The sequence below is a fragment of the Lontra canadensis genome, unplaced genomic scaffold, assembly GCF_010015895.1.
Source record: "Lontra canadensis isolate GAN:19392208 unplaced genomic scaffold, GSC_riverotter_1.0 scaffold8, whole genome shotgun sequence".
NCBI lineage: Eukaryota > Metazoa > Chordata > Mammalia > Carnivora > Mustelidae > Lontra > Lontra canadensis.
In genome coordinates this window covers 18,488,274-18,506,338 of record NW_022631002.1, presented here as the reverse complement: position 1 = coordinate 18,506,338, position 18,065 = coordinate 18,488,274, and the positions used below count along the sequence as shown (strand labels likewise).

General features: G+C 51.7%; 1 protein-coding gene and 1 pseudogene across 3 annotated transcripts; both read left to right on the top strand.

Annotated features, from left to right (window-relative positions):
* The first annotated feature begins 4,054 nt into the window (after positions 1-4,054).
* On the top strand, positions 4,055-4,876 carry LOC116865792 (annotated as a pseudogene).
* Positions 4,877-8,305: 3,429 nt separating this feature from the next.
* Positions 8,306-17,295, top strand: CA7 (carbonic anhydrase 7). Of its 3 annotated transcripts, none has more exons than XM_032854281.1 (7): positions 8,306-8,473; positions 11,065-11,262; positions 14,023-14,141; positions 14,914-15,009; positions 15,113-15,175; positions 15,676-15,831; positions 16,522-17,295. In XM_032854281.1, exons 1-7 carry the CDS (start codon positions 8,434-8,436, stop codon positions 16,642-16,644), a joined length of 795 nt encoding a protein of 264 aa, XP_032710172.1. In that variant the 5' UTR covers positions 8,306-8,433; the 3' UTR covers positions 16,645-17,295. The 3 variants fall into 3 exon arrangements, with proteins under 3 accessions (XP_032710172.1, XP_032710173.1, XP_032710174.1); XM_032854282.1 differs by lacking the exon at positions 8,306-8,473 and adding an exon at positions 9,042-9,377 and having other exon boundaries at positions 11,138-11,262; XM_032854283.1 differs by lacking the exon at positions 8,306-8,473 and adding an exon at positions 9,316-9,377 and having other exon boundaries at positions 11,142-11,262.
* The last annotated feature ends 770 nt before the right edge of the window (positions 17,296-18,065 follow it).

Here is an 18,065-nt window from a genome sequence, read left to right as displayed (position 1 = left end):
CTAACCCTTAAGCTGGGGTCCCGAAAGGTGTGCAGAGGAACTCTACCCACTCCCCCTCTTCCCTCTCCAGGAATGTTTCACACGGTGTGGGCAAGGAAGCATGTCTTAAGCAGAAAGAACAGCAGGTGTCATTCCTGGGAGGCAGAGAAGGCAGGGTAGGATGGAGGCTCTAAAGGAAGTTTGATGTGGTGGGGTGTGAGGTGAAGGGTAGGACATGGTCAGGGGAGGCTTGAGAGACAGCAGGGGCGAGGTTGTGAGGCCCTTTAATATAAAAGCAAGAAAGAATGTAAAGCACTCTATTTTCTGTAAAGAGCCACTTTTCAAGAAGAAGATGGCTGCCTTGTGAGGATGGGTGCCAAGGAAGAGATTTACCCCAAGAGAAAGGGGGGAGAGGAGACTAGAAGTCAGAAGAGCAGCAGGAAGGTTGATGAGGGTTCTTTCCCCTCTATCTCCCAGACCCTAAAGGCACCTTCGGGTTAATAATTGCCTGAAATATGATGAAAATGAGCACAGATCCCTGTCCCAATGAATCCTGGGATGGGAATGGGAGGAGGGACAGTTTGATGGTAATGATGCAGTAAAGTGATGGACATGATTCTCCTGGATGATGTCCCCAGGATCAGGGTGGGGCACACCCTCTTATGACTTCCCTGGTCCCTACCCAATACCCATAGAATACAACTGATGGGAAACAAAGGCATGAGGTTCTCCCAGCATGTCATGTGCTTATGCTGTCACATTTCCTTCTCCAGTTGGACAGGTGAAATATAAGGGATAATAAAATACACCCAGGGAATGTGAGAAGGTCAAAAGACAACAGGTGAGAGTCCACAGCTTAGCTTCTCCTGCTCTGAGCAGTCAAGGACTGCATAAAAGGAAACATCCCCAAATTTGGTGGGGGAAGTCATAATGCCCATGCAGAATTGTATGAATTTGACAAGGGTTTGTGTTGGTGGTGTCTGTAAAAAGATACCATGCAGCATTAGTTTCCTAGTGGTGTTATAACAAGGTACCACAAACTGGGTAGCTTAAAACTATAGATTCATAGGGGCATCTGGCTGGCTCAGTCGGTAAAGCATGTGACTCTTGATCTCAGGCTTGTGAGTTCGAGCCCCACGTTGGGTGCAGAGATTACTTAAAAATAAAATCTGTGAGAAAAAAAAAAATTCTTATAAAAAAAAAAAAAACAAACCTTACAGAAACGTATTGTCTCGCAGTAAAGCTCAAAGTCTGAATCAAAGTGTGGGCAGTATGTTTGTTCCTTCTGCAGCCTGAAGGGAAGAATCCTTCTCGGCCTTTCTAGTTCCTGGTGTTTGGCTGGCAGTGCTTGCCTTACAGCTCCCCACACTTCAGTCTCTCCTTCCATTGGCACCTGGTACTCATCTCTCATGTCTCTGTCTGGATCTCTCCTCAAAAAGACATTGGGTCACCAATAAAGACACCCAGTCACGGGGCTCCTGGGTGTCTCAGTGGATTAAGCCTCTGCCTTCAGCTCAGGTCATGATCCCAGGGTCCTGGGATAGAGCCCGGCACCGGGCTCTCTGCTCAGCAGAGAGTGTGCTTCCCCCTCTCTCTCTGCCTGCCTCTCTGCCTACTTGTGATCTCTCTCTCTGTCAAATAAATAAATAAAATCTTAAAAAAAAAAAAAAGACACCCAGTCACATTGGGTCAGGGCTTACCTCCAGGTGATTCTGATGCACACTCAAGTTTAATAACCACTGACCTAGGGTCTCCTGGGTGGCTCAGTCAGTTAAGCATCTGCCTTTGGCTCAGGTCGTGATCCCGGGGTCCTGAGATTGAGCCACGCAACGGGGTCCCTGATCAGCAGAGAGCCTGCTTCTGCTTCTCCCTCTCTTTTCCCCCTCTCCCTCTGCCGTACCCCCTGCTTGTGCATGCAGCCAACAAGTACTCTATCTCTCTGTCCAATAAAAAAAAAATCTGAAAACAATCAAAAACACCCACTGACCTAACCTAGCCCCCCACTGAACAACGCAAGTGGGAAAAATGAGCCCCACAACCACAGTAGGACCCCCACTTACTGAGCACTTACTACCTTCCAGCCTTGCCATGCACCATCTCATTTTGGGCTCACCAATGCAATAGATACGTTGCTCACCCCATTTCATAGACAAGAGAGCAGAGGCTTGGAGAGGTGAGTACAATCCAAGGCCTCACAGCTATTAAAAAGTGGTACAAGGATTACAAATAAATACCCCAGCAGATCTGGCCAGACCCCAGTCAGATCTATTATTTTACCCATCCTGGTTGGTCTTGGCTGGGGCAGACTAAATCCTTGGGCTCCCTGGCAGTTTGGGGCTAGCTCTACCCTGAAAGAGCATACAATATGTGGGAAATCAGCCATAAAGAATGAGTCACACCCAGGACACTCTCCCTGGCGTCCACCACTATCTCTCCCTCCTTGTCCTTGCCTATCTTTGCCCTTCTCATTCTGGTGCTCTTTGGCCAATTTCTTGTCTTTCTCGCTCACCCCTCCCCTGAGGCAGGTGTGGCTCTGTAATGTTCACAGTTTTATCACCCAAGCCTGGCTCAGAATGTGGCACCAGTAAGGCTTCAATAAACGTGTACTGAATGAAAGAATAAATTTTGCAAACTACTTCTACCATACTTGCTCATTTTCAAATGCCTTACTGGCAATATGTGTATCATCGGATTTGGCATTCAGCAGTTTGTCCCAAGGAAATCATCAGACATACCCGCACAGATGTATAAATAAGAATGTTCACTGTAGTGCTATTTACAATAGTGAAAACTGGTTATTATCTATACATTAGAGCATTGTGCAATTATTAAGTGTAAAGTTCTCCAAGGCTGGCTGAGCAGGGAAATGCTTACCATAGGGCATTGGGTGAAAAAACCCGTCACAAAGCTATACGTGTGACTCTGATTGTTTTTTCAGAAATACTAATACATATCTAAAAAGCCTGGCAGATGGCCACTGAAATGTTAACACTTTTGGCTCTTGGGTAATCATATGGCCAGTGGCTTTAATTTTTTTCTCTGTGTTTTTCTGATTCTTCCAAGTTTTCTACAATGAATAGGTGTCACTATTGTAATTGCAAAAGGAATGTTTGGGGTCCTAAATGTGTCCAACAAGTTAAGGAAAAGGGGGAAAGAATAGATGTTCTAGGGTCTGAGGAGTACATCCTTGACACCAGGAGTCTCATAGACATCGTGTTACCTGACCATCCTATTAGCCTTCTAGACTCTCTGTTCCCATTTTATAGATGAGAAGACAGGTTCAGAGAGGTGAAGTAACCCACCCCAGGTCCCACAGCCAGGTATGCTGGAGGCCATGTCAGGGCTCATCCTATCCCACTGTTTGTGCACACATACCTACATACTTGGGAGTGGAAATTTTTTTTGTTTTTGTTTTTGTTTTAAGATTTTATTTATGAGGTGCCTGGGTGGCTCAGTGGGTTAAAGCCTCTGCCTTTGGCTCAGGTCATGATCCCAGGGTCCTGGGATCGAGCCCCGAATCCAGCTCTCTGCTCAGTGGGAAGCCTGCTTTCCTCCCCTCTCTCTGCCTGCCTCTCTGCCTACTTGTGATGTCTGTCTGTCAAATAAATAAACAGAATCTTAAAAAAAAAAAAAAAGATTTTATCTTATTTATTTATTTTATTCTGGGGTGCTCCCCAGGCGCCCCGGAAATTTTTTTATTTTTAATACAAAAAGCTGACCCTTTCTCAGTCCCACCGGCCGGCTTTGGATGTGGCGGCCAACCCTGGCAAGGTCATCCAAGCAAGCAGTCACTACTTAGAGGAGACAGTATAAGGAATTAATATTATTAACAGTGGCTTTCAAATATTTGTGAAATTTAAGGATTGTGACTGCAGTTCTGATTCATGGATCTTCAAAGAAAGCCCAGAAGATTTCGGGATTTAGAAAGGTACAGGTTTGTACAGATTTGAAGACCAGTACCTTATGAGCTTGTAAAACAGGAGCTAGAAATATGATGGTAAACAAAACGGTTGGTTCCTGATCTTGCCAGAAGCTAAGGTTTAGTGAGGAAGATAAAACCAAGCAAACAAGCAACAAAGACCTATTTGAGATGTGGTAGTTTCAACAAGGTCTCAGTTTCCTCCCTTCTGCCCCAGTAATTTGGACAGCTACTGCTTTCATATTTTCATACATTACGGCCATAACACTTCACCATGCTGACCCTGCTCTGCCTTATATCAGTGACACTGGTTCAGTAGCTCCAGAAAAATGCTTGTTTGGGGCAATGTTAAATACTGCCGCAGTTTTGTGCGTTGCAACCATTTATGTTCATTACAAGCAAGTTCATGCCCTGAATCCTGAAGAGAGTCATATCATCAAATTAATCAAGGCTGGTTCTTGTACTTGGCTTAGAGCTGTTTTGGACTTTCTGTTGTGGCAAACTTCCAGACAAGAGCATTATTCTTGTACATGTATGTGGAGCTGTGCTCACCTTTGGTATTGGCTCGTTACACATGTTCATTCAGACCATCCTTTCCTACCAAATGCAGCTCAAAATTGGCAGCAAACAAGTCTTCTGGATCAGACGACTGGTGGTTATCTGGAGGAAGTTATGTGGAGGAAGTGCATTTAGCCTGCTGACTTGTTCATCACTTCTGTCCAGTGGGAATTTTGGCACAGATATTGTACAAAAACTCCATTGGAACCCTGAGGACAAAGGTTACGTGCTTCACATGATCACCACTGCAGCAAAATGGTCTATGTCTTTCTCCTTCTGTGGTTTTTTCCTGACTTACATTGTGATTTTCAGAAACTTTCTTTACAAGTGGAAGCCAATTTACATGGATTAACCCTCTATGACACTGCTCCTTGCCTTGTTAACAATGAATGAACTCGGATACTTTCCAGAGATTTATGATGAAGGGATAAAATGTATCTGTGATGGGGCACCTAGGTAGCTCAGTCGGTTAAGCATCTCAGCAGAGAACCTGCTTCTCCTTCTCCCTCTGCCTGCTGCTCTGCCTACTTGTGCTCTCTATCTCTCTGTCAAAGAAATAAAACCTTAAAATATAGATTTGTATCTGTGATGATTGTGATTCTCAGGGATTTGGGAGAAATGTTCATGAAAGTTCTTTATTCTGCTCTGAAATTTTAACCAGTTAATCAAGGCTGACAGTAATATTGATGAATACTGATAATCAAGAGACATGAATAAAGCCATTTGATAAGTTATTTTAAAGGAAGGGTATCTTCAAGAAGACCATGTAAAAACATTTATGCCTTACTTTATTTTTAATCCCAGAAAATAAAACCAAAGGACTACAAAAAAAAAAAAGAAAGAAAGAAAGAAAGAAAGAAAGAAAGAAAGAAAGAAAAGAAAAGCTATAATTTTGCTTTTAGAGTCTCCAGGGCACAAGTCTTCTGGCCTGGCCTGTAGGCCCTGTGCATAACATACAGGAACAAAGTCACATACAGTACATAGGACTCTGCTTGTTGGAACAGCATTGGACATCTGTTGTCTCAACCAATACTCACAGGATCCCCATGAAGTAGGCCAGGCAGGGACAATCCCTTCATCACCTTGTAGAGCAAAGACATTGTACCTTTGAGAGAGGAAGTGAGATCTGGTCAAGGTCACTTGAATGAGTTATGCTGTTTAAGCTGCTCCTGCCCTCCTCCCCCAACCATTCATCATGGCCCTCATACCACCCACACCCTCTCCCTGCTCCCCCTCCCTTATAAACAGTGAAATCTAGGAGCCACTAATGCCAGTGAGACCAAAGAGTAAACTTCTGGGCAGTGAAACCAATTCTTTTTTTTTTTTTTTTTAAGATTTTATTTATTTGACAGAGAGAGAGATCACAAGTAGAGAGAGAGAGAGGAGGAAGCAGGCTCCCTGCCTAGCAGAGAGCCCGATGTGGGACTCGATCCCAGGACCCTGAGATCATGACCTGAGCCGAAGGCAGAGGCTTAACCCACTGAGCCACCCAGGCAGCCCCGAAACCAATTTATTTTTAAAGACAGCACATAACTGAGACAGGAGGCACCTGAATGGGGTTATCAGCTTTCCCAGATTGACCTGAAAGGACTGCTGGGGTAAAGAGGGCTTTACCTGAAATGGGCAAAACTGGGCAGAGCGCACTGGCTCCTCTCACCTGCCCAGCACTCCAGAACCCGGAGAAAATTGCTGAAGACAGAGTGCAGGAAGCAAAGAATTAGATAAACTTGTATTTGGTTGTTAAAGAGGTAATCGTTTCCTCTGGAAGGTACAAAGGAATAAGCAGTGGTGTCCCTCCCACCCCCATTCTGCACCTTCCCCCACCCTTCCTGTCTCCCAGTCTCCTTCCAGGAGGCAAATACTCTCCCAAGCTTAAGTCCTTCCAGGGAAAGTCTTGCATATATGCAAGTGACAATCAAATTTAAAATCCACTTCCTCCCCCTCTCCATGCTTTTAGACATGTTAAATGAGGGACTGGGCAGCACTGGACTTTCATCTTTGCTATGTCACTTGCTGTTCCCTAACTCAATTTCCTGAAGGCTTACTTTGCTCATTTGAAAAAAAAAAGGGGGCAAAAATCCATCTAGGGTTACTGTGCAAATGAAATTGGTTGCAAAATTATATGCATAATTCCAACTTTTTAATTAAATACTACAAATAAATATGGACTACGTCTGGGTGACTCTGAAGGAAGAAGTAGCTCTGTGAAGGAGAAACATTTGGGTCCCCTCCCCAGACCTGAGAGTGTTGCAACTCCCCCCAGGAGAAGGGACTGAGCAAGCTTTTGTCTTCTTGGTCTGAGGATGAGAGTTCTGGCTTAGACCTGGGGCCTTGACAACGTTGCATTCTGTCACATGCTGATTCCGGGAGCTCCATAGTCCCGAATCTCAATCAGGAATCTCCTGCCCCCACCTGCTGGTCCTATTTCTAGTAAGGACGCCTTCCAGCTCCTGGGTCAGAGAAGAGATCTAGGCAGGGCTGTGAAGTCACTGACTGACCTTGACCCAGCCAACCAGTTGTCAATTAATCTCTGCAACTCTAACTTGTGGAACTGAGGTTTGGGGCCGAGAAGAGGGAAACTGAGATAACCACAGAGATGTAGGGGAGTCAGGCAGACAAGATGGCAGATTCCTTCACAAGGTCAGTGAAGAGCAGGGCCTGAAAAAGTCTCCTCTGGTCAAGGGCAAATGGCCCTCTACCTCCTGTCGGGTACAGATCCCTGAGTGGGATCTTCTGTCCATACTTCCATCAACCCACCTACTTGTCTTCCCAAAACTGCCTGCTGAAGCCTAGTCAGAGATGAGGCCTATCCTTGGCACAAGGCCACGTCCTAACATGAATCAGATTGGGTGGCCTGAAGCCAGTGGGTGGAAGACAGAGGACTCACCAGCAAGGAGGGCACAGCAAGGACCAAGACCTATCGGTAGGAAAATGTTGGGCCAAGGCAGGCAGGGAGGTTGAGTACAGGGTGGAGGGCCTGAGTTCCCAGCAGGTGTGCCGAAGGTCATGAAGAGAAAAGGAGAAGAAGGACAAACAGCAAGCTGGAGAGGGATGGGCAGGTAGTCCTGCAGGGAAGGAGGAAGCAATGGAGAGAAGAAGAGGGTGGGAGGCAGGGTCTCAGACTTGGTTCTTGGCTCTTGACCACCTGTCCTCAATGCCCACTGGATGCTACTTCCTCCCTATTCCCCCTTTGGGGCCAGAGGTTTGGATTGCCAGTCCTGTCCCCTCTCCTAGACCCATAACCATGGGACCCCTGCCCCCAGCACCAAAGAGAAGTGGTAAAGAGCACAATGTCTAGAGTGAGACCACCTGGGCGTGAATCCTTTGCACACTGCACAGATCATATACCTCTCAAGGCTTCAGCCCTGTCTCTGTGAAAGTGGGCTCTTGGAGTACCACACAATGTCTAGGGTAGCTAAGAGAGTTAGATGACCCAAAGGATCCAAAGCTTGGTCCAGCACCTGCCATATAGTTTCTAGCTCCAGTTCTGGACACTTGATGGTCAATGCACTTTGCAGTTTCGAGGGGACTCTCCAATCCCGGAGGACTCAGGGCCCAGAGTCCAGGTTCCCCGGTAATGGGTAATGGGATTTGTGGCTCATGGGATGGGATGTGGAGAACCCAGGGCGGTTCACGGCTCAGTACAGTAGAGCCTGTACACGTGAATAGAGGGGGAGAGTAGCCCAGCCAGGGTGGGGGAGGGGACGTGGGGAGTATGGAGAGGTCTTTTGGTCCCTTGACTCTTCACCTGGACTCAACTCTGGGGTTCAACTGGTCTGCGGGTGGGCGGGGGCGGGGCACCGCCGGCCTCTTTAGCCCTGCCGGGGGTTGGGGGGCGGGTCCCCCGGGAACTGCTCCTCCCGCGCGCCGCAGCTTTAAGAGGCAGCTCGGAGGTAGCGAGCGGGGCCGGAGCCGCAGCCGGAGCCAGCGGAACTGAGCGGAGCAGGCAGGTGCACGGCTGCGGGGACAGCAGCGGCATGACCGGCCACCACGGCTGGGGCTACGGCCAGAACGACGGTAGGTATAGACCCCGCCAGCCCCGACCTTCTGGATCTAACCCCCTACCCTCGAGCCCAGTCGGATTTCCCGGATCCGCAAGCCTCCACCCTCCGGACCGGACCGGGACACCCCTCTGGTCCAGCCCCCAGAACCCAGGCCACCTGCCTGACGCGAGCCCTGGCTCCCCTGTTCCCCGGCTCCTGGCCCAAAGTCCGCGCTGCGACCCCGCCGGCCCCGCCGCCAGCGAGCCACGCCGCGGGTGAGCGTGAGTCTTGCCGCCTCCTCCGCGCAGCCCGACTGCCGTGCTCGTCCGGACCTGGGCCCCGACACTCACTCACCCGCGGCAGGCACAGCGGGCGAAGGTGGCCCTGGGCCGCGGGGGGGCGGTCGGGGCCGAGCGCTGTGCGCGGGTGTCTATGCGGGGAGCGCGCACGGCGTGTGTGCGGGGACCTCCCGGGAGCCGGGCTCTGCTGGACAAGGGCGCGGTGTCCCCGGGAGAGTTTCCCCGCGGAAGTGTCCGAGCTTTCGCGTCGGCAGGTATGTGAGGGAAGGGGGCACTGGGGGTGCACGCGTGTGTCTGGGTGTCTACATCGAGGAGGGTGTCTGAGCACGTCCTGGTGTGAAGCGTGGGAGTGCGTGGCCCACATCAGCCTCCTGTCTGGGTGAATAGCTCCCAGATCCTGCCTCAGTTTCCTTAGGATGCAGAGGAAGGGAGAAGGAGGCAGGGGTGAGAGCCAGATGGCTTGAATGTGTTCTGGGGCAGGTCAGTTACCTTTTGAGCTATTTTTTACCAAGCTGGGGTGGGGGTGTGGGGTAAGGGCTCCCCCCTTTCCGTCAGGTGAACAATGAAGACCCAAGATCCACGCTGCCAGAAGGAAACCCCAGGCAGGGCAGGTGGATGTGGGGAGACAGGGAAGTGCTGGTGAGAGAACACTCCTCATCTCCCCTTTTCCGGGAGTTACTCTTTGAGGGAGGGTGGGGGTCCTGGGCTAATCTTTGGGTTAGGAAGTGGCAGTGTGCCAGAGGGAGCTAGGGAGGTGCTGTGATGTGTCTGGCTCCCTCTGGAACACAGGGACACAGGAGCATACTCTGGAGGGGAGATCCCCAGATCTGGGCGTGAAAAAGCTAGAGACAGTCACAAAAAGGCAACAGAGACCAGCAGAGTTGGAGAGAGAGAGACGGAGAAGGGGCAGGTTGACAGTACCCATAGAAGATCATCTTCCCTCCAGCACCAGCTCCGAACTAGCTTCTGGGTGCTTCCTCCAGAATTGGAGTCCCCTGACTGTTAGTCCTGCCTACCAGCTCTGAGCATACAGTATCCTATATGGCCTGCCCCAAGGGCCTGCCTGCTCAGGCCACTGCCCCTCACCCAGCCGGACCTGGGCCATTCAGTCTAGGGGCAACGAGGGAGGGAAGGACAGAGGATAGAGGTGCGGGCATGCGGCATGCTCGCAGGACTTCAAAAATAACCCAGTGGGTCTGGGCCACGATTCTGAGTCATCCATTGGGGACACAGCTCTGTCGGCACCTGCTGCTGTTTTCTGAGGAAAACTTAAGAAGCCAAAAACGGGGAGAAGCACCAGCCGGCAATAGCTCTAAAAATAGGTTGCATCTCAGGATGTTCCCCGGGGAGATGCCGAGCCTCTCGGCTGCAGATGGAGCCTCTGGGAGGCAGGTGGTGGGCGCTCGTGGGTGTGCACGCAGGTGTGTGTGTGTGTGTACGTGCTTGCACGAGTGTGTGTTTTGCTGTAGTCTTTTATTGCAGACCTGGGTTTGCAACAGGGGTGTTTGTGTGTGATGGCGCATATGTGTGTGTCAGGTGTAGTTGGCAGGACTGTGGGTGTGTATGTACACATGTATGTTGCTGGGTCCAGCCACTCTGGGCCTGACGAACCCAGGTCACTGTGCACATATGTGTGCACACGTGAAAATCTCTATAGATCTGTAGGCACACGTGAGAGGAGGGCAACTGGGACTGCCCAGGCACAAGCTGTATGTTTATACCCGTACCCAAGTTTGTGTGTGTGTGTGTGTGTGTGTGTGCGTGTGCATGCACGTGCACACGCACGCGTGCCTGAATGGCCTTTGTTTCTTTCACCTATGAAATGGGGATCATGCTAATCTCTGCTTCACAATGTGGTTGTGAGAGGCAAGCACATGTCACAGAGCCACAGCTAGGTTGACTTTAGCTCTTGTTACTATTATCACAAACACCAACAAGAACATGCTCAAGGTGTGGGAAGAGGCCAGATACCTGGGAGGACCAGGTCAGGGACTTCAGAGGCCTGGGGCCCTCTGGGACCATGTTTTGGGAGTTGGGGAGGAGTTACTGCCTGGAGCCGCACCCCCGGGCTTGTGGCTATCTTGTGCTCCCTTGCATGAATTACCTCTCTGGTAATTCCTCTCACCTCTGGGGGCAGAGTTTTAGTGAGGCCATTTTGCAGAAAGGAAATGGAGGCAGAGAGGGAAATGGCAGAGCTGGGACTGGAGCTCCAAAGCAGGGGCTGACATCTGAAGGGGTATGGAGAGACTGTCCCCCACAGGCATCCTCCACCTGCAAACCCAGAGATCCAAGCCAGCCCGAGCCCTTGCCCTCTCCCCACCTGCAGGCCCCTCACAGTGGCACAAGCTGTATCCCATTGCCCAGGGAGACCGCCAATCACCAATCAATATTGTGTCCAGCCAGGCTGTGTACTCGCCCAGCCTGAAACCACTGGAGCTTTCCTATGAGGCCTGCATATCCCTCAGCATCGCCAACAATGGCCACTCTGTCCAGGTGGACTTCAATGACAGCGATGACCGAACTGGTAAGTGGCCCTTGCCAGAGGCTGGCCCCCCTTCCCACTGGGGTCCTCACCCTGCGTGGGGCAGGCTCAGGAAGGGCAGGATGCTGTGGTGGGGTAGGGAGGCTCCACCTCTCACCAGCTGTGAAGCCCTGGGCTGAGCCTCCATCTCCTTATACATACAACGGGAGCAGTAAGACCCTCTTTTCCTCTCTGGGTCATAGAGAGGAAAAATAAAAAATGGAAGTGATGTTTGTAGTGCTGGCATATAGCAGATGCTCAAGAAATACGAATTCCCTTCCTTCTCTTCCATTTACAGCTTTAGGTTAGGTTTGTTTTCAGTCCAGGCCCTCTCACTGACCTGCTGTGTGGCCCAAGGCCAAACCCTCCTCCCTGTGTGATCTGGCCAAGCCCAGAGAGAGAAGGGAGCTGGAGTGTTCTGTGTGCCAGGTCCCTTGCTAAAGTCTTAGGCAGCTCTTTTATTCCTCTCAAGAACCCACCTCTAAGATGGGTAAGCAGAGACTCAATGAGCAGGGGCATGCCAAAATCAGCCTGGTCCAACTCCAAAGGTCTTGTCTCCAGTCCACCCACAACCTCAAGATTCCAATCAGCTTGGGCCAGAGAGAGGCCCGCAGAACTTATGACATCTGTTTATCCTGGGTTGAGAGTTCAGGTTCTTTCATAATAAATTCCTAGGCAGAAGCCTCAGAAATGCTCCTCAGTGAAGAGATTTTATCCTTATGAACAGGCCTATGAGGGGTGGAGTGAATCAAGGAGGGAAGCTGCTAGAGTTTCTTGCGTAAGGAAGTAATTGGTACTCTGCCCCTATCCACCTTTCCCCCCCCACACACAATGAAAGCACACAAGGGAACTTAAGTTTCAAGAAGAAAATCAAAAAGCAGAGAAGAGGAGGGAAGCCAGAGAAGAGTGATCTTAGTTGCTTAGCACTGAGTTCCCTGGTAGGCTAGGAAAAGAGGGAAAGAGGACCAGTTATAGTTCTTGTTGCAGATGGGAAGAAATCCAGCAGACCCTCAGAAGAGAGACACTTCCTGGTACTGAGTTTTTAATAAAGCCTCTCATCCAGAGCTTGGGGGAGGGACATGGTGCTCTTGATGACCCTAAATGACAGTTTTTAAAGGAGCAGTTTTCATACGACTATACCTTCTAACAGCCTTCAGAGGGCACTGAGGGTTCAATTCAGACCTCAATAGCTTAGTGAAGGCTGTTGTTGGGAGGCAGGGAGGGAGTACAAGGGGGCATGCATCTTGTGGGTGGAGCTGGAGTGATCCAGTGGCTTACTTTGAGGCCTGGCTCCGTCTCCTACTAGGATACCCAGGATCGAAGGGGCAGGGAGTCAGCGGAAAGAGAGTGGGCTTTGAGAGTGACACTGCTGGGGCTCTGCCACTCACTGGCTGTGTGACTTTGGGCATGACATCTGCTTTTCCGAGCCTCAGCCATACATCTGTCCGACAGGGGTAATAATATGTTCCTCTCAAGGACACTATGGGGCTTGATGGCAACAGAGTGCAGAATACATGGTGAGGGCACAGTGAGTAACAGTTTGTTCGATAGTCAGGACATTGGGAGAGGGCTAGAGGTGCTATGCTCAAGGGCTTAGGTGGGGAGTTGACTCCCTGACAGACCACACTGTAGCATCCCAGGTGGGGCATGCTCAGAGTCGTGGGCCCTCACAGGTCCTATCAGGAAGCTCAGCCTGCAGGCCCTACTGATCCTGCCTCCCCAGGATGGGACAGCTTGATCAGGTCCCTGCCATGGCCACCCTCCCAGGCTCTCTTTGTCAACCCTCCAGCAATGCTATGGACAGACCTTGCTTCTTAGATAAGGCCGGGTAGCAAGGGTGGGCCTTTGGACTGTTCCGTCATCCTCCCCCTCACAGGCCCCACAAAGGGGCAAGGCCCTGCCCTGGTCACCCATCCTGGAGGGGCCTTAGGGTGGAACTCTGAGCCGAGGGCCGTCACCTGATCCCAGGGCTCCCTCAATGGCCAGATCCCTTTCACCTGGAAATTCAATCAGTCCCAGGAGGCCTTGTGTATGGCCCCAGCTCACCAGGTATCAGGGTGAGAAAGTCACCAGACCAGCACAAGTAGGGACCTACTAAGAGGCCATGGGAGATGGCCTGGGCCTGGTCATCAGAGTGTGGACCCTTAGGAGCTGCACTCTAGACAATACCAGGTCCTGAGAAAGCTCAAGGTTCTAGGGAGACAGTGTGATCTGGCGAGTAGGGGCTTGGGCTCTGGACTTACGAGGGAGATAAAGGCTTATATCTTAGCTCAGTGCCTTGCTGTGTGACCTGGGCCAAATGTCTTGCCCTTTCTGTGCCATTTTTCTCCATTATGAGATAGAGATAACAATGGGTTCTGTCCCTCATGACTTCTAAAAGGCTTCCAGAAGGACTGAACAAAAGAATCCTTCCAATATAGCCCTTGGTCAGGGATCCCGACATGAGAGTCCTCTTATCAGTGGTAATGGGGACCTGGGAGACAAGGTCCCAGCTTCCATACAGAAGTGGGAGGGAAAGGGGAGGATGGCCAAGTGGACTGGCGTATTCTATCACTACCTTTGCCACCTTCAGGCAACCACCATGGCCCTGCTAAGGGCCTAGGGGACTAGGTGAGCATGGCCCCAAGCGTAGTTAGCCCAATGAATTTTCCAAATGAAAACTTTCTCTGTGTCCTGTACACTGGCCTGGTCCTTGCACCACCACCTGCTGGGCCACATGGGATCTCTCACATCAATGACTACACACCCCACTTCTTCCTGCAGTGGTGACTGGGGGGCCCTTGGATGGGCCATACCGGCTCAAGCAGTTCCATTTCCACTGGGGCAAGAAGCACAGTGTGGGCTCAGAACACACCGTAGATGGCAAGTCATTCCCCAGCGAGGTAAGGGCCCTCTACCTGAATCCCTTTACTGTTTGGGGAAGGACAGGAGAGTCAGGGACCTGATTGGTGCCTGCTGTGGGGCTCTGGAGAGGGTGAGGAGGAGCACCCAGGGGTTTTCGGAGAGACACCTTCCTCCGGCCCCTGGCATGGGGTCTTCCACCTGAACTCTGCCCACTGATAGCCTGCTCTGTGGGTCCAGAAGGAGTTTTCTGAAGAAAAGTCCAGTCCCACCACATGCTTGCTAACAACCTGTTAGGACTGAGCCTGGCATTTAAGGCCCCACACATAGTGGCTTTGCCTGACCTCATCTTTTCCTTACCTCTCCCCATATTGACCGGCATGTGATGAATGTCCTGTCCACACCCAGCTCTTCCTTCAAACCACCAAGCTTTTGCCTATGCTATTCTCTCTACCTGGGGTAGTTTTCCCGAGGGTTCTATCTGATAACCCCCTACTCATTCTTTGGACCCAGCTGCAGGCACTGCCTCCTCCAGATGTGTCACACGGAGGGCCATTATCTATTTCACGGTTCACTAAGGGCAGGGCCCCAGCCAGATTCCTCTTTGGTCACCGGGGGCTCAGGAAAAGGTGGGTCCCAGAGCAGTGTGGATGCTATCTGTGACCACTGGGGGCTCCACTGCGGGCTCTTCTGGGTCCTCCCAGCCTTACCCCACTTGCAGAGGGGCCAGGAGTCCAGTGGGAGTGAAGGAAACCTGGCTCTGAGCTCCCAGGGCCCCCTCGGAGGCACTAAGCACTGGCCTTGCCCCCGCAGCTGCACCTTGTTCACTGGAACGCCAAGAAATACAGCACCTTTGGGGAGGCAGCCTCAGCACCTGATGGCCTGGCTGTGGTCGGTGTCTTCTTGGAGGTAAGGGGTGGTTACTGGGGGCAAGAGGGGTATGGGAAGCCTGGCGCTGGGCCTCATTCCAAACGTGGTGGGTACTGGGCTCACACTACCCTTTCTCTGACAGACAGGGAACGAGCACCCCAGCATGAACCGGCTGACAGATGCACTGTACATGGTTCGGTTTAAGGTGAGCCCGGGGGTCCGTAACCCTGACCGGAGCAGCCTGGTGGGAGGGAGGAAGAGGCTGGAGCAGAGAGTGGGCCCATGCACTGCTCCAACCTGACAGCAAACCCCCGCTGAGCTGAAGGTTACAGGTTAGCAGCTGCAGGGCCCTGCGAATGACTCCTCTTCACCAGAGTCAGTGGCCTCACGGAGTGCCCAGCTTACCACCCATTTGGGTGTAGGATTGGTCAGAGGCCATCCTACAGGCAGCTAAGGGCAGTTGAAGGACAAAGCAGAGACAGAACACGGAGACTAGTGAGCTTAAGGAACCACAGCTTTTACATACCGGCCAACAGGTGGACAGGGCCCTGGTCGGGCCAGGAGATGGCCTCTGGTATCACAGGCCTAGGCCCACATTTGCATCAGTGAGCCAAGGAGAAGCCTAAATCCCACCGACAGGAAAGAGTGGGGAGGATGCTGGTCTGGTCGAGTGGCAGGTCTATGCTGATTCCTGCCCTGCCCCAGGGAACAAAGGCCCAGTTCAGCTGCTTCAACCCCAAGTGCCTCCTGCCTGCCAGCCGGCACTACTGGACCTACCCGGGCTCCCTGACGACGCCCCCACTGAGTGAGAGTGTCACCTGGATCGTGCTGCGGGAACCTATCAGCATCTCCGAGAGGCAGGTGAGTTTTCCCAGAGAACCAGGTGAGATGGGATGATACGGCATTCAGGGCCCATCCCAGGGAGAGTGACTCTCCCAACCAACAAGCTATAGCTTATGGTCCCACCATCAACACTGCCACCTTTTACTAATAGACATTTAGATTCTTTAAAAAAAAAAAAAAAAAAGTATGCTCAATGCCCAACGTGGGGTTTGAACTCATGACCCTGAGATCAAGATTTGGTTGCTTTCTGGATGAGTCAGCCAGGTGCTGCCCACCACCACCTGCACAACCTCCTTTTTCTTTCTTGCTTTCTTTTTGTTTGTTTTTGTTTTCACATTTAGATACTTTGGGAGTTCACTTGATTGTAAGTCATTAGGACCTCAGCACAGGCTGAGAGGGGAGGTCCCTGGATCCTAGGACCACCCCTACCTACTGTGTAAGAATCTGAATCCTGCAGTTGTTGATAAGTCTTAACTAGACGGAATTGGAACTGGAGCTAGGTGGGGCAGGGTCCAGGTTCAGAGGGCCTTTAGTGGGTAAATATTTGAGGTCGGGATCCCAAAGAAAGAACGAGTGGGGAGGAGTGGGGACAAGACCTAGGAGCAAGAGGAGGGAGAGGTGGAGCTGATTGGCCAGATGATATGTCTGGGATCAGAGAGGACCACACCACCCCCATTCTGCCCTGAGTATCTCTTCCATCTTCTCAAGATGGAGAAGTTCCGAAGCCTGCTTTTCACCTCAGAGGATGATGAGAGGATCCACATGGTGAACAACTTCCGGCCACCACAGCCACTGAAGGGCCGTGTGGTCAAGGCCTCTTTCCGGGCCTGAGCTGCCCACCTGCCCAGGCGGCCACTAGAGCACCATTTTCCCAAGGGCTTCCACGTCAGCAGACACCAAACCATCTGAGGCTCCCTGCCTGGGGGGGGTGCTGTGGACCCCCCACTTCAGCTGGCTTGCTCCTTGGCCACCCTGGAGGATTCTTGATGGGACCCTCAAGTCAAGGGACACCCTTCAGCTGGGGACAGGAAGGACAGGAGCTAAGCACGGTCCAAGCCTGAGGCTGCCTCTGCTCTCCAAGACCCAAAGGCCCCTGGGAATCTCTCCCATCTTCCCCACTGGCAGTGGCAGCAGCCCCACCCTGAGCTCACACTGTGATGGACGAGACCGAGCTCTCTGGGGCAGGCAGCTGGCATTGCCAGAAAGACTCAAGCAATAATTAGAGGTGGGCAGGGCTGCCCTCTCGGCGTTACCTCTTCTGCAGGCCTCCGCCATGCACGCACCTCACTGCCGGGCCATTAAAATCAGCACCCAGCCTGCTGGAGATGACATGGCCTTTTCCCTCCAGCCACCTGCTGCCATGGGCAGACACTGGCTACAGCTTCTGTAGTATCTTCCCTCAGCCCTACCCGGTCACCAAAGCCACCTACATGACAATCCATCCATGCAATTATTAATAAACTTATCTATTCATGCCACAAATACCCACTGAGTGTCTAGGCTGTATCAAAGACTGTTCTAGGCATTGGGGGAACTGACAGTGGTAAGTCAAGCAGAGTATGTGGGGAGGGACATAGGTACTGAGTGGGTGAGGGTTATATAGAGGGCAGGGCGGGGGCCATGGAAGTAGAGAAGAGGGGGAAGGCCTACCTCATCTAAACTAAACTCCAGTCAGTATTCCAAAGCAGAGAGAAGGGACCAGCAAGTTTGAAGCCAAGGGGAAGCAGGTGTGCAAGCCTTAAGGTGAGAGAGAGCCCAGAGTATGGAGCTGTAAAGGACCAGGGGTGTTGGGGCCCTGGGGGAGAGGCTGGGACTCTCCCGAGGCTAATGGGGAGTCACAAAGAGTCTGGGGTAGAGGCAGATGTAGAAGCGGGGAAGGTCCCTAGGGGCTGTGAATGAGCATGCAGGAGTGGCAGCAGGGAGGAGGTGGTGGCCAGTGGCCAGGAAAAAGGGGACAGGATGGTAGAGGTGAGGAGCAGGGGGCTAGATGAGAGAAGTTTAGGAGGTGGAGCCCAAGGACAGGGTTTGGCTACAGGGAAGGAAAGGGGACCCAAGGGTAGGGCCTCCACCTGGACTGGGGAGCCTGGGCAGGAGCTGACCAAGGTGAACGCAGCATTCCCAGGGCCCTGGAGAAGAGTGCTAGGAATTAGTGGAATGTTGGGGTCTTAGCCAGGAGAAAGGTAGAGGGTTGGGCTGCTCTGGCATATCTTAATTCAAGGTGATTGGTCTAGAGGCTGCCCGGAGGGTACACA

Excerpts from the sequence above, each read along its gene's own strand:
- CA7 (XM_032854281.1), top strand. The coding sequence starts at position 8,434 with ATGACCGGCCACCACGGCTGGGGCTACGGCCAGAACGACG. Across the intron at positions 14,142-14,913 it reads GCAAGTCATTCCCCAGCGAG|CTGCACCTTGTTCACTGGAA; the intron begins GTAAGGGCCCTC and ends TTGCCCCCGCAG. Across the intron at positions 15,010-15,112 it reads TGGTCGGTGTCTTCTTGGAG|ACAGGGAACGAGCACCCCAG; the intron begins GTAAGGGGTGGT and ends TTTCTCTGACAG.